At 40.1% G+C, this 20,713-nt stretch overlaps 2 protein-coding genes and 1 long non-coding RNA gene across 7 annotated transcripts in view; 2 read left to right on the plus strand and 1 right to left on the minus strand.

Annotated features, from left to right (window-relative positions):
• Positions 1-2,166, plus strand: part of CUL1 (cullin 1) — a 53,848-nt gene extending 51,682 nt beyond the window's left edge. For both annotated transcript variants that reach the window (XM_019539410.1, XM_019539417.1), the window contains exons 19-21: positions 41-146; positions 930-1,043; positions 1,542-2,166. In XM_019539410.1, coding sequence (XP_019394955.1) covers positions 41-146; positions 930-1,043; positions 1,542-1,622 — 301 coding nt within the window. In that variant the 3' untranslated portion in view covers positions 1,623-2,166. The remainder of the gene's footprint in view (positions 1-40; positions 147-929; positions 1,044-1,541) is intronic.
• Positions 2,167-5,436: 3,270 nt separating this feature from the next.
• On the plus strand, positions 5,437-15,436 carry LOC109313063. The gene is made up of 3 exons (XR_002101959.1): positions 5,437-5,446; positions 11,141-11,144; positions 14,739-15,436. It is a non-coding gene; the product is annotated as an uncharacterized LOC109313063 (long non-coding RNA).
• Positions 6,567-20,713, minus strand: part of EZH2 (enhancer of zeste 2 polycomb repressive complex 2 subunit) — a 73,905-nt gene continuing 59,758 nt past the window's right edge. For all 4 annotated transcript variants that reach the window (XM_019539430.1, XM_019539425.1, XM_019539434.1 and 1 more), the window contains 9 exons: positions 19,993-20,087; positions 14,487-14,527; positions 13,272-13,397; positions 11,941-12,119; positions 10,048-10,143; positions 9,066-9,147; positions 7,729-7,809; positions 7,480-7,564; positions 6,567-6,894 (listed from right to left, as the gene is read on the minus strand). In XM_019539430.1, coding sequence (XP_019394975.1) covers positions 6,834-6,894; positions 7,480-7,564; positions 7,729-7,809; positions 9,066-9,147; positions 10,048-10,143; positions 11,941-12,119; positions 13,272-13,397; positions 14,487-14,527; positions 19,993-20,087 — 846 coding nt within the window. In that variant the 3' untranslated portion in view covers positions 6,567-6,833. The remainder of the gene's footprint in view (positions 6,895-7,479; positions 7,565-7,728; positions 7,810-9,065; positions 9,148-10,047; positions 10,144-11,940; positions 12,120-13,271; positions 13,398-14,486; positions 14,528-19,992; positions 20,088-20,713) is intronic.

Consider the following 20,713-nt stretch of genomic DNA (forward strand, 5'->3'; position numbering starts at 1 on the left):
TGAAATGAGTAAATTATTTTAAACTTCCTTTTCTTGGCAGCAAAAAATTGAGGGTAAACATCAATGTGCCAATGAAGACTGAACAGAAGCAGGAGCAGGAGACTACACACAAGAACATAGAGGAAGACAGGAAACTACTGATTCAGGTGATCTGGGTTGCAGAATATTTCCATGCCATTTCCATATAAAAAGAAATGGGTCTCAATGGCAAGGTTAGCCAGAACACTTTATACAATATGTAGATATATATTTAAGGCTTCCTGACTTCAACCTACCTGCCTGCCTATATATATATACATATATATGTATATGCTATTCCTGTGCTAAAATAAGATTGAAGTGAAGGCCATGTGCAGGAACCTCAAAGGCTGTTAGCTTTTTTAATAGGAAATGTTTAGGGCATAACAGAACCATTTTACTGTTGCTGACATTTAGAGGGCATGATAAGGAGTATTTAGATTCCACATTACCATGCACTGAGTTTACTGGGCTTTCAGCTTAGATGTAAACTATGTATATTTGTTCAAATTCATATAATTTCAGTGGAGTTGGCTCGAGCATATAGGCAGTACTCCAGCACCGTAAGCTGTCTACTGTTCAGGGCCTCAGCATTTGAATGTCTGTACACATGGCTCCGGCTCTCCCAGGACAAATTCATGAAAATTCTCCCAGATTAATTGAATGAGTGTATGCAGCTATGGTGCATGGTGTTTGAATGCACGTTTTCCAGTTTCTGGGACAGATTTGGACAGTTAACGAACATGTCCCCTGCCTTGTACCATTGTATCGAGTGTATTTTACATGCTGCTTCCATTGCCCTCCTTATTAGCGGGCATAAGCTGCAGTTAGAGGCCAGGTAGAGACCCAGAATGGTTCAGTCCAGAATGAGACATTGTATGTTCCTAAAAGTCTTCAATTTTGCCATTTAGGCTGCTATTGTGAGAATTATGAAAATGAGAAAGGTTCTTAAACACCAGCAGTTGCTTGGAGAAGTGCTAACCCAGCTGTCCTCAAGATTCAAGCCAAGAGTTCCAGTGATTAAGGTGTGTGAACAGATTAGCTGTATTGCTTATGGGTTTTCAAAATAAGAGTCTGGATTAGGGGAGGATTTAGAGAGACTTGACTTGCAAAGGTCAAAGGAATGAGTTTTTCACATTCCTCAGATAGGAAATAGTAAATTCATCATTTACTGATGTACTAACTTACAGAACGTCGTGGATTTCAGTGGACCTGCCATTGCTGTGAATTAGCTGCATGTCATAGTATCATGTTATCTTTGTTCGCTTTAAGAGGAGCTAATGAGAGAGTCTTGCAGACGTGCTCAAAAATTTGGAGTAAATTTCAGTAGTTTGAATGGGCTGTTATTTATTATGCCAGTTGCCAGCTAACTGGTTCCATTGCTGCTTGGGAGTAAACCTTGATTAGTCGTGAGAGGTAACTGCCACATTTGTTCCAAAAAAGGATTTCTGCAAATGCAAGTCTGCATGCGATTTTATTTTTCTGACTGACACACTTCTGGTCTTTCAATTTCTACCCGACAGAAATGCATCGACATCCTGATTGAGAAGGAGTACTTGGAACGTGTTGATGGTGAGAAGGACACCTACAGTTACCTGGCTTAACATTTTTATTAGCAGTTATCTGACTGTGTTACACTCAAATAGTTATGTGATGGAAAGAATGAAAACAACTGAACTTCATAGCAGCCAGCCTGCTGCCATTTGGACCTCCCTTTTTAATAACTGAGACCAGGACTCCCATCAGCCAGTCTCAGATTTACATCGGAACTGCTCAGGATTGATACATTTCAAGTATGTAAATATGGACACCAATGCCATTTAACCTAATTTAAGAAAAAAGGAATCAAACTCTTCTCCACTGAGGGTTGCATGCTACTGCATTTAAAACAATACATTGGCTAGATGATAAAGAGCTGCCATTATAGGCAGCACTTGTAAATGTTGGCAGCACTTTGAGAGCGGGTCTGAATGGAGCCATGTGTAAACTGCTATGAAACATTTGTATAGTGTGTTTCATTTTTTAATGTGTGATAAATAAAAAAAAAATTAAATGATTTCTGTACAAGTTGCATTTGGTTTTATTGTTTTAAGTTTCACTACTTATCTTTCTAAATGTAAATAAAAGGTATAATGATTATGAAAGCTACAAGCAGTTTGTTAGTTTTGCTTTCTTTTTTACTTCTGCTTCTCAGAGACTTCAAACAAAGCACCTCTTATTCACTAGATTGAAACGTTACAGGAGTTTTCATCTCTTAATCAAATTACATTTGTGTGTGCTTCTGGTCGAGGGGTAGGTCTGTGCTTATGAGGAAGTATGTATTTAACTGTCCGCAGATTTTTCAAAATATGCTGAGAGAAGAGCAGATGCTTAGTATCTGTACAAGAAGCTTGGCACTCGAGTTCAGAATTGGTAAAACACTCTTAACTCATCACCTGCAGGGTTTCAAAGGTACGATGACTGTCCAAGATTAATCTGAATAATTAAACTGTTTTGGGGAATAGCTTAGGTCTTTATTTTGGATCCGCATATCCTGTCAGAGAACGGTTCTTATTTAACTAGGTTATTTAAATGGGAATAAATACATTTGTATGACCCTCAGTATGTACATATTAAAAGCAATTTATATTTAGCCTAACTCTGCCTTTAACACTTGTAGCATTGTCTTTTTAAACCTGCATGCTGTTGTGGTCTTTGATGCTTCATAATGTGCAAAGCTGAGTGGGGGCAAGGGGAAGGTTGCAGCTACAGAAAATAACTTCAGCCCCTAATATAAATATTTTGCTCATCATACATCAGATTTACAAATGTAAAAAAAAAAAAAAAAATGTTTGCAATCAGTATCAAAGGGTTGCCATTGTTGCATACCTTGATTTTGCTGCTTGTACCTCCCAAGGGGAAGGCAGGCATCATTGACTGCTGTAAAGTTTCCTAAAAAAATAAAATAGTTTTTTTTTCCTTATTCTTTTTAGTATGTGGAAGAAACTGCCTTGGCAGTTGGATGTGAAGCAGTTAAGTTTCTTCAACTGTTTTGATTTTTTTTTTTTTTGGTTTGTTTTGTCTGAAAGCCAAGTTTCTACTTACAAACAAACTAAATGTGACAAGATTACTCTGCCAGACTGTATGGTGGCAAGTTGTTGCACCTAACTTTTTTTTACAAACACGGTTGCCAATCTCCATCTCAGATTTGTGTGTTGTAGCTACCATGCCTCCTGGCATTCTGAAGCAAAGTATAAATGCCCTGAAACGCATCATTAGCATAACACAAACCATTGCATTGTCTCAGGCTGGCAGTCACTTGCCTGTCACAAGTGCTGTTTTTGAAATGGTGATTTGGATGTTAGTGCTAAGTGTGTGTGTGTGTCCCTTGCGTGCCAGGCTTATTTAAAAATACTTCAGCACAATCTTCGGTGTTTTTCTGTTGGAATAAATGGCTAATAGCTGTTGTGGCATGAGCTCCCATGGTGTGGCGAGAAATGAGAATGTTGTGTGTAAATGCTATTTACAATGCCAGCAATGTCTGCTCTTCAACATCTTGAAACAGCTAGATTGCATACCCACAGCACTGAGGAATTGGCAAAGCTGCAAGTGAAACTGCCACCTCCTAAACAAAGATGTTTGTAAACTGCATCTTATGGTGATCCAACTGTGCTCATGGCTTTGGTTACTCTACTCTGCCCAGGACCACAAAAAAAAACATGGTCTGCTTTCACAAACTGGACTAGAGCTGCCTTTCTGGTAAGTTGACATGCTGCTGAGTTGGTGTGGACAACTGCTGGGGAAAAACAAATTAATGTAAGATATTACTGTGAGTGTCTGTCTGCTGCTGCTATCCCTAAAAGATGCACAGATGGAAATGGGGTGGTAAGGATAACTGGGGAGAAAAGCCTTTTGACATCTTGCTGTAGTGTGAAAAGACTGTTCAAACATGGTTGAGCAGTGAGTTTGTGTGCTGTTGTGGCAGTGTTGTTTCCATTACTACATTGCGAAGACAGCACGAATGCAGACTTAAAGCAGGTTCTCTGGTCCCTAAAGTATTCTATGGATCAGAGGCATTGTACATTCCCAGGGGAACCGAATGAGAAAATGTCTGTGCTGTTTTCTGGAGCCTTTTCTCAGAGAGCTTCTGCAATTGTTGCAAGCTGGTGGAAAGGTACTCCAGCAGGTAGGCAGAGCAACATGGACTTGTGAACACCTGTGCTCTTCTTCATCCACTCAAAATAAAGCATCTCCCCTAACACCACACAGAGTTCACTACAGCAGTTCTTAACCTTTTTAGACTCAAGGTACCTCTTTGAAAATGCCAGGTCTTAGCTTTCGTGTTTCTTGGCAATGGAAAAATAATAGTTTTTCTGTTACAAAAAACTCAGACCACAATAGGTCAGAATGTTTTTGACACTCTAGATTTCCTTCTGAAATCTGTGTGTTTCTCGAGTCATGTTTGCACACCTCCCAGTGCAAACATTGCATGACACCCTGGTTGAGAACTAGTGTACTAGATAGAGAACTGCTTTTGATTCTAGACCATAACTATGATCACAGGGACAGCTGGCCAGCAGCTTGGACATATGTAGTATTGCAACGTCACCGCAAAAGAGGGATTATCTTTGTGGAAACAGCAGGCAATACAGCTGTGGACTATCATGGTAAGTACAGTGTAATGTTAATGCTTTGGTCATCAGATCCAACATTTAACTTGTAACTTTAAATTTTCTTTGCTTTGTGATGCTACTTGCTGAAGATCTCCCTCTCCACTTGTCTTCCATTTTGAGCCAAGCAGCATGTATTTAGATGCGTACACTGTTGCTAATAATGGACATGGAAGCCCATACACCGTGAAGTTGCCAGGTTATTAGACAGAACTGAACAACAGTGACTGAGCGAGAAAAAAGGTCAGTGCTTTTCCCCCTCCTTTGAAAAACTGAGAATCAGCACACTATTGTCCCTTTGCTCAGTTATGTTCTGCAGCCAGCTGTAGCTCTTTAGTGAAACACTGTCCTCAAACTCCTGTCCTTGATGTGAATCCTCAGTCCCAAATGCGACAAAGGGAGTCTGCTCTGGCTGGATCAAGCAAGCTGTCCTTACCTTTCACCACTATGCTGCATGGCACTGAGGTGGTATCAGTTTAGTCCTAGCATTCTTTGTCCTTAATGGTCACTAGGTGGTTCACACTTCAGTTTTAGGCCAGCTAATGTCATCCCTCTATGGCCCCCTTAAAAATGGAGGGCAAGTTTCTATCCTCATGTGACCCACTGTAAATGCAGGGTGTGACTGGAACCATGTCAGAGTTGGCATTTCTCACAAAAGTTCTTGTTAATAAGGGTGAAATATTCCTGACATAACTTATGTAGTCAAATGCGATATAATGAAAACTTCCCCCCCACCTTCTCCCAAACACCTTTTTCTAACCAAGCCTCACTGTGAGCAGGTGCAGCTCTTGTTGCCTGTGGCATACTCCATTAATCCACTTCTCTAGTGCAGCAGTTCCCAACGTGGTGCCTTGCAGGTGCCACTGCCCCATGGCACACAAACTTTGGGAACCCCTGCTCTAGTGCCTACAAGTGCAGAATTAAGCCAGAGCCAGTCCCCAAGCTGTTCCCAGATTATTCCATATGGGTGTTAATTGGAGTTTAAGACAGGATAGTTGAAACAAAATTGCTGAATTTTTTTTGCTCTCTGGGTCATTATAGACTGCATCTGAATTCAGTGTGCATTCCAGTAAATAGGTTTGCAAGCTAAATTACCACAATGCTTCTAATGCTAAAAAGTAGTGTGCGAGATAATCCAGTACCAAGCTAGTTTCCACTTACTGTAAACATTTCCCCCATCATTTTAGACTGGTACAGGCAGACTCCACATGAAGCAGGAACTAATGCATTTCATAGGTGCAAGGTAAATAACTTCTTAAATATCTCAGACATGGAATAAAATGTAACTTACTATTCCTCAGTTACTTGTTCAAGTTCCCAACTACTGGACCTAACCTTTAGACCAAGGATTCTCTTGGGTAAAGAAGTCTTTTCAGGACACTGAGTGAACATGTAATAAATTGTATTTAAAGATGGGGTAGAAGAATCTATATCCAGTGATACAAGAAGCCTGACTGAATGTTGTTGCTGTCTCAAATTTTGATTAGCAGCTGTTATCACAGTTCTATAATCACATCTTAAATCCAGGTTGGCCAAGCATCTTAATGCAGCCGAGAGTAAACCTTTAGCCAATCCCAGCTCTCACCTTGTTATGTGCGTAAAATACACTAGATGGTGCTCTAACCAATGACAACAACATTTAGATTGAGAACTACTGTCCTTTGACACCCGAGTTATTCTTTTGTCAGTATGTTTTGATTTCAGTGTTTTCCATAGCATTCATGCATTGGTCTATACGTCCCAAGAGTTTCTAAAATGAAAGCTTTGATATTACAATATTATGAGGGGGAAAAAACATCAGTATCTTCAGGAAATTGGTAGTTCTCAAGATTTAGTCTTCAGGAAGCCAAAGTGTTTGCAGTCTAGTACAGAATTACATCTCAACTGTACTCCGCATGCTGTAGTTCAAGTATCCTTTATTCAAGATTGAAAAAGTGTACCACACTGCATTATTGCAAAAGTTCATTGGTACAAAAACACTTTGCAGCTGGTGAGAAGGCAATAAAAAGTTGATTTCGAAATTTTTTACTATAAATTACTGTTACAGTACTTTGCAAATTCAGAATTTCAAATTGCATCATTTTATTTGTCTAAAATTGCCCACAGTACTAGAAATTCCTGAAGATAAGGCAGCTGTTCTGTTTGAGAGAGAAGAGGTAGCTGGTATCAAGGGATTTCCATTTCTCTTTCAATGCCCACATATTTAAGGGCATCAGCCTGGCTATATCTGAAATAGAGAGACAAAAACATTGGCTCTGTCAAATTCGAAAGAAAATAACAGATTCATTATGTTTGGATGCATCACAGTTGGCAAATCTCAAGCAGACGTGTGCCCAGGGCTGTGTTTTTAGGTTTCTTTTCTTCTCATTTTACAAACTTAGACTCCCTTCCTTAAGCACTTAACTTGCCCTCTGTATCGGAAGGGGAGCCTGGGCACTTTCAATGCAGCAGCCCAGAGGGGTACATAAAGGAGCAAATACTTGGAGGATGTTAGCCCAAGTGCTAAGTCACTTTAAGTGAAAAAGAAGCCTATCTACAACGCTGACCAGTCATGCATAAATCTATCTTTAAAAATCTATGCACACTAGTGTGACTAGAATGGCAGTCTGCTTCAGGTGTGTTTGGTTAGCCCACAATGGAGTGCAAGACCAAGGCCACCCGTACTAGAAAAAGGAACAGCACAATTATTACTTTGGAAAACCCACCCGTACCTATTACATTACCAGTTTATACTGGTAAACACTTTAACTTACATATCTCATCTCATATTTAAGATCTGGTCTAATTGGAAAAATAATTTAAGTCTACCAACCTGTAGTCAAAAAACAGCTCTTCACCAGTCTGAATGGCTCTCTTAGCAAATATACCTATTCTATGATCTCCATTAACCATCATAACTGGAAAGAAAAAGTAAATAGTCAGGTTCTTAGTGCTCCGATTATTTTCACACCTCGCTGTAGTTAAAATAGACTCCTACCACCATTTCAACATTTGCCTTACCATCTAGTCTTAGTCAATACAAAAACAATTAGTGCTGATTTGAACACTGTACAACATTTACCTTTTGCATAGCAGTTGGGATTTACTGAATGGTTTGCAAATCGAATTTTGTTGCCCTTCCGTGTTGCATCAACCACAAAATCTAGAAAATAATATAAAGGCACAGTTGGAACAGGTTGTCTCAATACAATTTGAAAGAAAAAAGAACAGCCTGTGGCCCATTTTATGGCCCTAGCTTATAGCACTAGCATGCTATAGGGCTTTGGCACATTTAACTTCTAAAGTATCTAATGTTGACTTTTCAAGCAGAAAAGTCAAGAAGTTACCATGGTTTGGGAGTCGGACAAAACTGCCTGTAATTGCTATGTTTCCAATTACTAGGAGTTAAGCCAGGGGTTGTCAACTGGGGGTACATGTACCCCCTGGGGTACTTGGGAGGCCCCTAGGGGGTAAGTGCAGGTGGGCAGGGATGGAGCGCCGCCACCACCCCACGCCTCTGCTTCCCAGAAGCAAGCCTGGGGCAGGGTGAGGGTACCACCCAGCCGGCTGGACATGGAGGGGGATGGGAAGCTCACACAGCAGCCACCACCCTGCATTGCTGCTGTTTTGTGTATGGCTGCCCCCTCTCCCTCCACACCCCCCTCCACATTTGGCCACCAGGAGTACACTTACTGAAAAAAGTTGAAAACCCTTGAGTTAAGCAAACTACCTTGGTCTCCTGCCCGGATGATAGAGTGGTGTGTGTATTTTTGAAACATCCCTCTCTTCCTTCTAGGAGCGCAAGCTTGTGAAAGTGTTTTGCACTAACCTTTTATACACACACATGTACATGTATACATGCACACACATAATAAAGGAGTCCTTTTTTGTGTAAACACCATCATATGATAGAGATATCAACTCTCCCACTTGGCTGCCAACTAGCCCCTGAAACTGCGGTGCCAGCTACCAATGAAGAGAGATACATAACAATTTCCCATTTATATTTTGATAACTTTTTGTAGACAGGACTAAAGAATTTGTGTTTCTGGGCTTATCAACACTGTTGCATTGTGTGATGTCAAATTCAGTTTGGGTGACATTTGATTTCCACTGAAGTATGCACATGGGAAAAGTGCTAGCAGTCTACTAGTTTGCTATGGGAAGATGAGGCAAGACTACTTCCAAACCTCTTTTGTTATCTGTCACCAGTGCAGAAACCTCCACCTTCTGGGAAATGGACTAGGGCAAGACACCAATTCAGCTTCAACCCAAGTCGTTTCCACCTTTGATGCAAGCCCCATCTACTGCCATTAGAAACTTGTGCTAAGTGAATAGTTCTGCATTTGATTTGGACGTGATGGAAGAAGCTCAAGTTCTATCGCAAGCAATTTTAGCATGGTCAGTCAACATACTTACCGTTATTCAAGTTGAACAGAAAGCTGCACATGTATTTATCGTATACCTTTCCTCTTCTATCTGCCTCATCCTGAGAAATAATCTGAAAGAAAGTGCATACAAAGCAAATAGTTTGTTTTACATTTGTAACTATACTAACACCAAGAATGCTGCCTTCTCTGTTCTACTACCTATGCATTAAAGTGGCTCCAGCTGTTAAGTCATCACATAACTATTCACATGCTTACTCTTAAATGCACTTTCAATATTAACTCCAATTCTGCAGCTAAGGCAGCTGAGAAATGTCTTAAACAGATGCTACTCTGCTACCAAAAGGATGGCTGGATGGCCAACCAGTCATCTTGCAGATGAGTACAACTCCAACTCAGCCATTCCCCATTCCATAAAAGGAAAAGCCAAGCCCCAAATGCTGCCAAAGCAGTGCTGTCAATCAGACCAAAATAGTGAATTATTTTGTAATTCTGCTCCTTTCAGAACAGCTTTGGGTCTTAGCGCTCTGTTCCTTACAGCTTAACTCCTACACACAGCATGGGGCCTAGAAGCCCATTAGGCTGACAAAGTGAATCATTCTGCTTGAAGCCCCAGATTTGCTTGAACTGCAATTGCTTCTCAGATCCACCCAGCCCCTGTCCTCACAGGCCCGTGGCATTTTATGAAATACCTTTTCAATAGACAAATGCCAATTTAACAAATATTTTTGGTAACAACTGCCATTCACAAGATTAAGATTCCCTGGAATTTCAAAGGCCAAATATGTAAAACTTGGTGCAAATTGCTACAAGGAATTTCATAATTCCTCAAAATTGGTAGTAAATCTGGAAACTAAACCTTAATCTGAGAGGCATTAATCAGTTTTGCTTTATATTCAGTTGAAACAACATACCATTGTGCTCCACAAACACTATTTAAAACATTTTCTTACCTTGGGCTGGCAGAACTACACCAATTAAGCATGTGCTTGAACAGTATCATCTTTCCTTACCTCGCCACAGTACTCAGAGATGAATTCATTCTTCTGTACAGGATCTTTGATGAAAATCCCCCAGCCTGCCACATCTGAAGGTGCTAGCAGCAAATGCTATTGGATGGGGGAAAAGAAAGAAAAAGCCTGACTTGCTTAGCCTCAAACCTACATCATGTCGCTGAGAGGAGACAAGCTGACAAAGATCAAACAGCTGTAACCTACACATGGGCACAAGTTGGGTTGGAAGGAACGAAAACTGCACATGAAGGAAGACAGAGCTATCAAAAGAGCATTTCAAGGTAGGAATCCATTGGTTATAAATCCAGAAAAGATGAACCAGAACTGTATGTGGATATAGTAAACATACATAGCGCAGAATAAAATATCATATTTTCTTGCATGCTACATGCCCTTGAATATAACTTGCACTCTATTTTTAGAAGGCTGCAAAAAGGAATGGGAAAGGGGATTTTTACCATTAAGTATCAGAGGGATGGCGTTTGCCAGGGCTGGGGGCTATGCAACAGTGCAAGCCCAATCCACCACACTGGCATTGGGGTCAGGCACCGGGCCCCAATCCAGCACACTAACTCCAAGAACGTGCGCTAGGTCCAACCCTGTGGACTGGCTCTGTCTGGAGCCATAGGCCAAGTCAGGGGCTGTGTGATGGGTCAGACCTGTGGTCTGGAAATTTTGGGGAGGGAAAAGGAGCTGTGGCAGGGTTAATTGCCATTGCTCCCAAAATTGCATCCATTAATGCTGTCACCCCTCCCAATTTCTAGACCAGGGGCAGGCAATTATTTTGGGTAGAAGGCTGCTTACTGAGTTTTGACAAGCCATCGAGGGCTGCATGATAGGCAGCCAAGGGCAGATAAATATTAATTTTCTAAATTTTTTTTAGGGGCCCCGCAGGCTGGATAGAGTGACCTGGTAGGCCACATCTGGCCCCTGGGCTGCATTTTGCCCACCCCTGTTCTAGACCCATTGTCCTTGGATACAATGCACACCCTGATTTTCCCCAGCTGGTTGTGGGGGGGAGCAGGGTGCAGGTTATATGCAAGAAAATGCAGTAAGAAAATTAAGACTTTTTTTAAAAGTCTACAAATAGAAGTTTAGTTCTTACTTAATGTTTTCTGACTGCATGCAGATGGAGTAGAGCAGTGGCTTTCAACTAGCAAGATATAAATGCAGCTATGGGGATAAAATGGGAGTGCCTACTGGCCAATCAATCACACTCCACCCTCTCCCTTCAGTATTCCTGGCACCAAGCAGCTCCAGTTGCTAAAGTGTACAGTGCTGTGGACAGGTTAATTAGCTCTGCTAAGAGACTGAGCTCATTAAACTCAGGTGCCATGTCACACAAACACTGTTCCATTCCAGACCTACTGTGCAGAGCTAGCTTAGGCATGTCTGCAGCATGGCTATAAAGAGATCAAGAGGAAAAATGGCCGGGGGGGGGGGGCAGAAGGTATAGTATGGTGGCTGTAGACCATGAAATCTAATAGATTTAGGAACAATGTTGTAGAGAAAAAGGGTTTATAAACTATCACTTAAGAACAACGTGTTGTTTTGCAGCCTACAAGAGAAGAGTTTACATACAGTCACACAGGAGTTAGTACTGGAAGACAGTGACAGATGCTGTACTCCACTACAGTTTAAAAATTCCTGTGTTGTGGTGGTACACACTGTGAGGACCTTACGACAAGAGGTAAATTGAATGACAAAGCAGGTAAAAGTTACTCTGTGTTAGGCTAGGCCTTTGGCTAGCCACTGAAAGCACTGGAAAATTTCAAGCACTATTATGGAAATACTCGGACACAACCCCTCCCCCACCTCCCCTGCCCAGACAGCCAACAGGAAAACACATAACACAAGACAAAAGAAGGGGTTTGTCTGGAGAAGTGTACGTACCTTTTTAGATCCTCTTTGAATGCTGCAGTTCTTGCAAGAAACATTTTTGCTGTCCCAGTGATCAGCTGCTCCACACGTAAGACAGAGGTCTGGATCACATTCACGCACAGCCAGATAGCATGGACACTGCTTAGTGTTGCATTGTGCTTTACAGCGGCATCCAGGAAACCTGTTTTGGCCTTTAAAATGGAAACAGTAAGCAAAATGGCTGCATGCAAGAAAAAGAATCCTACCGTCTGCTGCACATTGAAGCCAAAGCTAAGATAGGCTGCTACATAGGCTTAGATCTCTGAAAGAGTACAAGTCCCTTAAAAAGCTGAAAGAAGTTTCAGAAGTTTTGAATTCTGGTGCTAGAGGAACAAGCTAAAAGGACAGAAATGCTTAACAAATGAGATATTACAAAAGATAACATTGGCTGGAAAATGACCTGCAACTACAGGAGCCCAGATGTAAATCTAGTTTTGTAGCTTTTGTAACAATCTTAAAGGCACTTCTAGTGACACTGATGCTACATGATTAAGAAAGAAGAAAAAAAAAAAATCACCCAAGAAAAGTAGAAGGAGCCGCATGGATTGAAACACAGTGAATATGGCATGGGACATAAAATAGAAAATGGGGCTATAGGGCCATGGAATCTCACGTCTCTAGAGGAAAAAGAATGTTATAAACTATTGCTTAAGAACAACAGACTAACAACCTCTTACATTACATCAAAGTGAATGCCCCAGAACTAGCCAAAATGCCTGTGATTCCCAAATGTTACAATTCATCAGTGCTTAAAAGCAAACGTAAAAGTGAACAGAGCACCCATCAGTGGTTATTAGGAGTGAATTCTTCTATAGTCTCTTACAGAGAGAAGCAGTACTCCTGCTTCAGAAACAGAAAAGTGGGTACAGTAGCTTCTTTGTAAGGCCTGACTAAAGAAATTCAATACTCCCGGATACTGCTCCCCTCCTACAAGCACTTAAGTACACGTACTTCATTCTACACATCAGCAGTCCCATTGAAATATATACTTAAGCCCTGATCCTCCAGCCATTTAAAATTTACATGCTTCAACCACCAGGTCTTAAAAAGTCAAGCAACTACATTTCAACTTTCTGTAACACTGCCGTGGAATACTCAGACACACTGTGCCACCTGTGAATTCTGAACAAAACACTCCAAGCAGGTAACCCACACATATAAATAGCCTGGTAAAACTTCCCTGAAAGCATATGGTCATTATTGATCATTTGTAGTCCTTTATTTTCCAATAGTGAGTTTACATGTCAACCTAGTAAGACTGAAGAGACTTCCAATTATAGACACCTTTCCAAGTTATTACTTACATTCTGAGCTGCACTGACAAAACTTCTCACAGAAGTTTTGAGCAATCACACATGGACATGAGCTGTCACAGGGCTGACGTGGATGATCACATGGCTGGTAGTTGTAAACATGATTAGATGATCCATCTGAATAAAAATAGTAATATTTTGAAAAATTGAAGAGAGCGAAATAACTATACATTATTTATCCCCAAATTTCAAGGGGAAAATTCCTTTGAAGTCCCTTCTTAAAACTCCCTTTAACAACAGAAAGTCTATCAAACTTACTCATTTCTTCATTAGAAAAGGACACTACACCAAAACTGCACCATTAACAAGAAGCCTGTTAATAATTACTCAGTTGATTGCTTCCTGTTAAACCTTATCCTTCTATCACTTGCCATTGGAATTTAACAATCTTGTCTACAAAGGAAAAGTGACAGACAGAACAATAATAATAGTCTAGCTCCCTGAGTAAACACTGTTCTAGAGTAAAAATGATTTTATTCTGGCACCATATGGAAAAATCTCCTAATAAAGCAACCTGTAGTCTTGTGAGGGGTATCCGCCTAAGAATCCTGGTACTGACACTAACCTGGCATAGCAATGCAAATATAGTTCTGCTGGTCAATTTATTGGTGCAAACAAGCTCTAAGAACTTTAAGGCAGGGAAGGACCACATATATAGCTTTACCTGTAAAGCATTTAGTAGGCTTTGGGCCCTAAACATGTATTTGCCTTTAGTGCTTAAGTAGGTTTAAGTGTATTTGCACTATTATGTTTATTTCTGTGTAATAACTCAGCAGCTTTAAAAAAAGAGTCTCCAAACAGAAGATTGCTCTTTATTAACCTATGGAGTGTGCCCCCTCCCCTGCCAAGACTCATGAATTTTTAGAGCTTCTTTAAAAAGTGAACTTATTTTTGAACTAATGCAGCTCATCACCATTCCAGCAGTGACGTTTTAGCTACGCTGCAATAACAAGGCCACTCTGAAGCTTTAGGAATTGACAGCCTCCTCCCCCTTTAGCTGTATTATTACATAAACTGTGTGTGAATAGCTTCATAAAAAACATGATTTTCTGTCCTTTCTGGATTGGTAGCGAGTCTACTATTTCCAGTTTCGTCGTGACCCCTGATTCCCCATGGAATGCACATAATGGCCTAACAGGTTTAACCAAACAAAAACAAAAAAAAACAGTATTAGGAACTTAAAAAGTTGAATGGAAAGATGCTAACCCTTTTTCAGCTGTATCTTTCTGCAATGAGCAGCCCACAACCTGCAAAAACACAAAACAAACACAAGAAGGTTGACAGGAACTCCTCCTGTATTGGGCTGGGGAACGTAGCTGCATCTATGCACCCACAAAGTCTGGGAAAGTCTTCTGCAACATGAACAATCTTCCAATATTTTAAAATTAGAAGTTGTTACAAGAGAATCCCCACAATATCCCAGTTCATTGAAAACATCTGGCAACAGCCTTTTTTGAGCAGTTCCTCCCACAATCTCCCTCTGGACCCAGAACTCTCCAGGGAAGATTCCCACCCCACTCTTAAAGGCACTAAGACCAAGGTAGTGCTGTTCCTTCACACTGCCCTGGAGGAAAACTGAAAGAGTTTGCAGCCAGAGACTCCAGCTGGTAGGAGAGCAGCAAAGGCAGCTAAAGAAGGGACCTTCACACAGTCATAGAACTTACTACAGTTGTGACTGGACTTTCCCTTCCTTTTGTTAAATCGGCCGTTTGGTTCAACTCCTCTTTCTGTACCCCATTCCACCCTCAAAGTTCTCTCACTTCCGCTTCACTCTACACTTAGGTCTCATCTCCCATGGTTTGCCACCACGGCACTCTTCACTCTGTACTACACCCTTCTCCCATATGTGAGAGTCTTACCCATTTAGATTTTAAGCTCTTTGGAACAGGGACTTTAATTATTCTGCGTTAATTCAGTACCTAGCAAAATAGAGCCTGAATTTTGCTTAGCCCTCAGCCAGCACCTAACACAAGTGATATTTACACTTTAAAAAGTGGGGTTTTTTAATCCTCCTTAAAAGCTGTGGCTCCAGAATACACAGAATTCTTTAGCAGTTGAGACTAACTCAACTAAAACATCTTACCCACACAGTTAAACTGTTTGCAGTCAGAACTTCCTAAACTTGTATTTCAAAGGGTTAATTTGTAAGCATTAATACCTACTTTTTTGTAACAATGGAAAATACTGCTTATTTGCTTCTCAGTAGGCCTCTATTTCAAGGCAGAGTTCATTACTGTAAGTGTAATAATGCTGATGATATGTAATGAAATCCCCATAATAGGTTCAAAACATTTAAGAAAAATGAGCCACAATATCTGCATTTATCTCCCATGAAATTCACACTCAAATGTACACATTTTGAAAAAATAAACTTAGCAGTTTAACCAACAGCAATTATTTAGTTTCATTAATCACTGTGTTAGGTCAATTTGGATTCTAATGAATGAATGCCTTTTCCCTTCTTGCACACACAACAGCTTCAGCCAAACATAATAGGATTCTCTACTCAAGACCCCTCTGATAGCTCACCAGTTGCATCTTGTGTCCCATTAGTTGAGTCTCTCGCAGGTAACTCTGGCTTAAAACACTTTTTTCCTAAAAGGAACATGCTAAACAACTGTTTTTAATCAGTCCTTTGTCAATTCTGTAAAAAACCTGAACTCAAATAATATTATTCAAAAACAGATTTGGTTCCTTGTTAGGGTGGGCCACTCCAAATTTACTGTGGTAGAAGGACACTAATGTGCATCAATTCAGCAAATGGAATCTCTTTTGGATTTGACTTTTCAAGTAACTAAAGGAAAGAATAAGATCTTTAATCAAGAAATTAAAAGTTTTCATAACCAAAAATTTCATTTAAGTCACTCTGATCTAGATTTTAAGACATGGAGCTTGTAGCAGATACCACATTGCTGAATGATATTTACTCCAAAGATGAATTCTTCCTTTTGGCCCAAAAGACTCTAGCAATCACATCTCTACAGGTAATAGCTACAAAAAGTCTACAAGGCTCTTTAGTCCACTTCTAATCAATATAAGAAGTCCATGAATTAGGAATAATCTAATTATAACAAAACAAATTAGTGCTCTGAAAAGGTCCAAGTGTGCCACCCAATTTCTAGTGTAATCCTGCTCGTTATACATGTTCTACTATGGTAATATCTTCCCAAACCTCTAAATATGCATATTAGCAACAGTATGCAAAATAGAGTATACAAGTTACCATAGCAACATTAACTATAGCAGAACATGTATAACAAACAGGGTTATACAAGATAAGGCTTGGATTTTAGACAAAAATTAAGAGAAAAAGCCCGATTAAAATGAAAGATTACCTAACCTGCAGAAAACTTGATCTGAAGGTTTGTGATGAATGCCACAAACTCACTGCCTCAGCTAAAAGGGGAGGGCCCAGAAACACCATTTTGAGACAAGGGATTAAAGGCATATTGGGACAATGAGTTTCACAGCTGGAAGAGTGAGGGAGGGGACAAGACACAGACTACAGATCAAATTAGGGTTTGAAGGGGAACAAGCGTGGCTAACAAGACATCCAATTATGCACCCCAATACTACAATGATGACCAGCAGTATATAGCCCTAAAGCAGAGTTATTAATATGGTAACTTTCAGGAAATGTATGACTCGGAAAGTAAAGCCTGCCTGGAAGAACTGCAAGTTTCCTCAGATGTTCTGTATGGCTGATGTCTGAACTTTTACAATACTAGGACTGTAGTGAATAGTGGAAAAAAGATTTATTTCTTGCAAGTCTGTCTGCCCTCTATTCTTCCATTCTATCCAGCAACATAAGACAACAGTTTTGCTTCAACTACTAGGAAACAAGAAAGAGATGTCCATTAAAATGACAAATTCAACACACAAGAAGCAGCAGGATTTTGTTTCTGCCACTGCCCAGGTTCTGCTTTTGAACTCAACAGTTTCTTTAAATGTCCATTATCTTTCTCCAGTGGGATGCAAAGTAATTTGTGCCAAGATTCAGCCATACTTTTTGCCAGATCACAGAATAAAGTTAATAAAAAAAACAAACAAACAAACAACAACCTGCGGGCAGATGCCATGGAAAACCAAGCCCTGGAGAATGAGGACAAGAAAAAGGGAAATTCTTCTCAAGAACAACTGCCACAACAAAGAGGAATCAAGCGGGAAGACTACAAATTACAGCTGGTCCTTATCAATTCAAAAAGGCAAGAGAAATTGGCAATTACTTGGAAACAGATGCACTAAATTTCTGATTACAAGAATGAACAACAAAAGTATAGAGCTTTTCGCTCCTTCCAGGCTATGCTCATATATTCTTTTGAGGTTACAAAGTTCTCTCTTTAGCCAGTTTCTTATATTGCTCTCACACACCTGTCTTGTGAAAATAGACGCACATAGCAGATTCGATACGACCTACAATGGAAGCTTATGTTCAAAATCCAAGCGAGTCATAGATAGTAACTATAGAACTAATATTATAAATACTAATATTAAACAGAGTGCAGTCAATATATACTTTTTCATCCTCTCTTTATTCAAAGTTTTTTGCCATTTGTAAAGCTGTAATTATCTCTCTAACAAGCAGTCCCCATGTTTCTTTGGCTGTATGTGGGTTGAGAATGCCCTTGTGTTTGACTTAAGCTGCTGCTTACATAGGAAGAAAAATGTTACCCATTAAGTCTTTGACATAATTCAGTGAAGAATCAATTTTCCCTCCAATGTGATATAGTAAAAACATTAAAGCTGTTACAAAATTACCCATCATTAACACACATTATTATTGATACTGGCAAACAATCAGGAAAAAACCCCCACTGGCATACAGTATTTTCAAGCCTTTTTTTAATGAAGTCAAAATCTCCCAACCAACATTAATCTGTTGGTTAACTGATATACAGTCTATTCCAGCTTCAAAAATGGTAACTGAGGCAATTGGTTTTGATTTTCAAAGACACGGTACAACAATATTTTATAGCAGTGGTTTCAAATTCATCCAGTCCCACAGGACAGATGAGGGTCACTGAGTGGGGCCAGTTCATCAGGGAGCTGTGTGCACCACATGCCCCTAGCCAGAACTGTGCACCATGTGCAAAGCAAGCCCGGGAGTACTCAGTACTCTGCTCCAAGGAAAGCATGTTCTCTTCTAGCTTCTCACCGACTGATTTTTTCCCCCACCCAATGCCAGATGTCTATCCTACAAGTAGGCAGATTAAAATTAAAGCCCTGCAAAAGCTTCTCCACCACAATCAGAGGTTTCACTAAGCATGAACATCAAGAAATAAGTGGGGAAACAGCCAGGACAACTGCAAGGAACAATAGTAAGAATGAATAAAGGGGTGGAAGAAAGCCCTGTTGGAGGTGTGTGTGCTTGGCATAAATTTTAGCTTATTTATCTTCATTTTTCTCCCAGCCTTTTAGGACCACACAAAACTGTCTAATGCAGGACTGGCCAAGCGGCAGCCCACAGACCACATGCAGCACAAGGACTCCTGCCCAACCCCCATTCCCCACATTACTCCCGTTGTGGCGACAGCTGAGGTCTCTGGGCTCCCCCTCCTCCTTCCATCTTCTGCCCCTGACCCAGGATACCAAAGCTACATGCATGGCAGGAATTACAGGGTGCCCAGGGTGGGAAGGGAAGAAGTAGCATGTGCGGGAGCAGCAGATGGGAGCTAGCCACACAGCTTGCCTGGCTGGAGAATAGGGCTGCACGTGCAGCTGGGATAGAGCAGGGCTGCCAGGGAAGAGGGGATGCCTGCATGGCAAGCAGCCTGCGTGGCATGTGGCTCTGGCGTCTCAGAAGCCCTAGTCTAATGCAGGCTTCTGTTAGTTCCAAAATTATAACTAAAAAATTGTCTGCAGCAAAAAAAGGTTATTCTGTAAAATAAAATAATGCAGCAGTAGAAAGATGAAGGAAACATTTAAGAGTTTTCTTCTCTCTGCATTTCAAAGTTTAAATTTAATCAACTTAGTTTTGAATCGGCTTTCATTCTTAAGAGGAACTTCCTCATGGCTCTGCCTTTCACTTAATGTAAGAAAAGATAAGCTACCATATGATCTTTGTTTGGCCCTGGAAATTTAGCAACCTACTGTTATGGAATACCTTTAACTGGAATACCTAGCTAGTAAGTAAGCTAGGCTATTTGAGCATACATAGGTGGCAAGTATTATTTCTTTCTTTCTTTTTTTTTTTTATTTTTAGAGGGAGGTTGTATGCCTTAATCTGCAAGCACAGCAGGACTTAGTATTCATGTATGGCAAATGATGTAACGAATGTCAATATAAGGAAACAATCTGCCATTAGCAAAACATATTGACTGTTTAAATCTGACCAATACATGCAACCACAACTTAAAAAATAACATTATAAAAAGGTAAAAATATTATAACCAATAGTCTTGGAGTATTGAATTTCTAACCCTAGCTTGAATTTACTAGCTTCAGTACAACAGGACACTTTAAGAGTCCGTTAACACTAACTTAGGTATTTTATAAAAACAAATTGTTTTTGTTGTTACGCTTTTAAAAGTAATACTTCTGAATGAGACCAAAATAACTGAAAAATTGGACAAATCAGTTTCATATCTGCAGGTTTTGCTTTTTTGGGACAAAAAGGAGCTAGGGAAAAAATAAAGTTATGTTTTCTCTTCCAATATTCTTGTTTACCACTGATTCATGTTTAACATCTACATTTATTTAGTAACAGATTTACCTGTGTTTCCTTTTCTTCTTTCTTGGAGGGGTATCAACATCTTCAGCAGGAGCTGGAGCAATAATACTAGATTCCTTTACTCTAAACTCATACACCTAACAAGAGATACCATAACATATCCACGATGAATCTCTCACTGGTAGAAAATGTCTCATTTTCTACTTTAAACGACTTCCTCCAACATTTTACAAATTGTATCCAATCACAATATCACCTCCCTGTGTATCTAAAGGTATGCAAACAATTTACTGAAGGGTAGAGGTGGGTGGGGCTTTATCATAATACATCAGCTGCACTCCAATACTGGTCTCTGGGTATGCTCTTACCCTATGGTAAGTGGAAGCTTAACAGAAATTGCTTTCCCTTCTTTAACAGAGGACTAAGCTACCATGGATCTGCTTCACTTACCACAAGGTAACATCATGCACATGGGCACCTTCTGCAGAACACCTAAAAAATATCAATAAAATCCCACCCCTTTTGACTGAAGGTAAATTGCTCATATGTCTATACCCTAAGGCTTACTTTATAATTTTAAGTTTGGGTCATTTAAGAGCAGATATTTATGCAAAATTTAGATAAATACAATTCCAATAATATATTAAAGTCTCTAATATTTACATGTTTGTGGAATTAACTTCAAATGACAGCATTCTCAGGAAAACCAATATAGTTAACAAATGTTCTTTGAGGAATGGAAATAGTATTGATGTTTTTCCCT

This window comes from Crocodylus porosus, unplaced genomic scaffold, assembly GCF_001723895.1.
Source record: "Crocodylus porosus isolate Cpor-Errol unplaced genomic scaffold, CroPor_comp1, whole genome shotgun sequence".
NCBI lineage: Eukaryota > Metazoa > Chordata > Crocodylia > Crocodylidae > Crocodylus > Crocodylus porosus.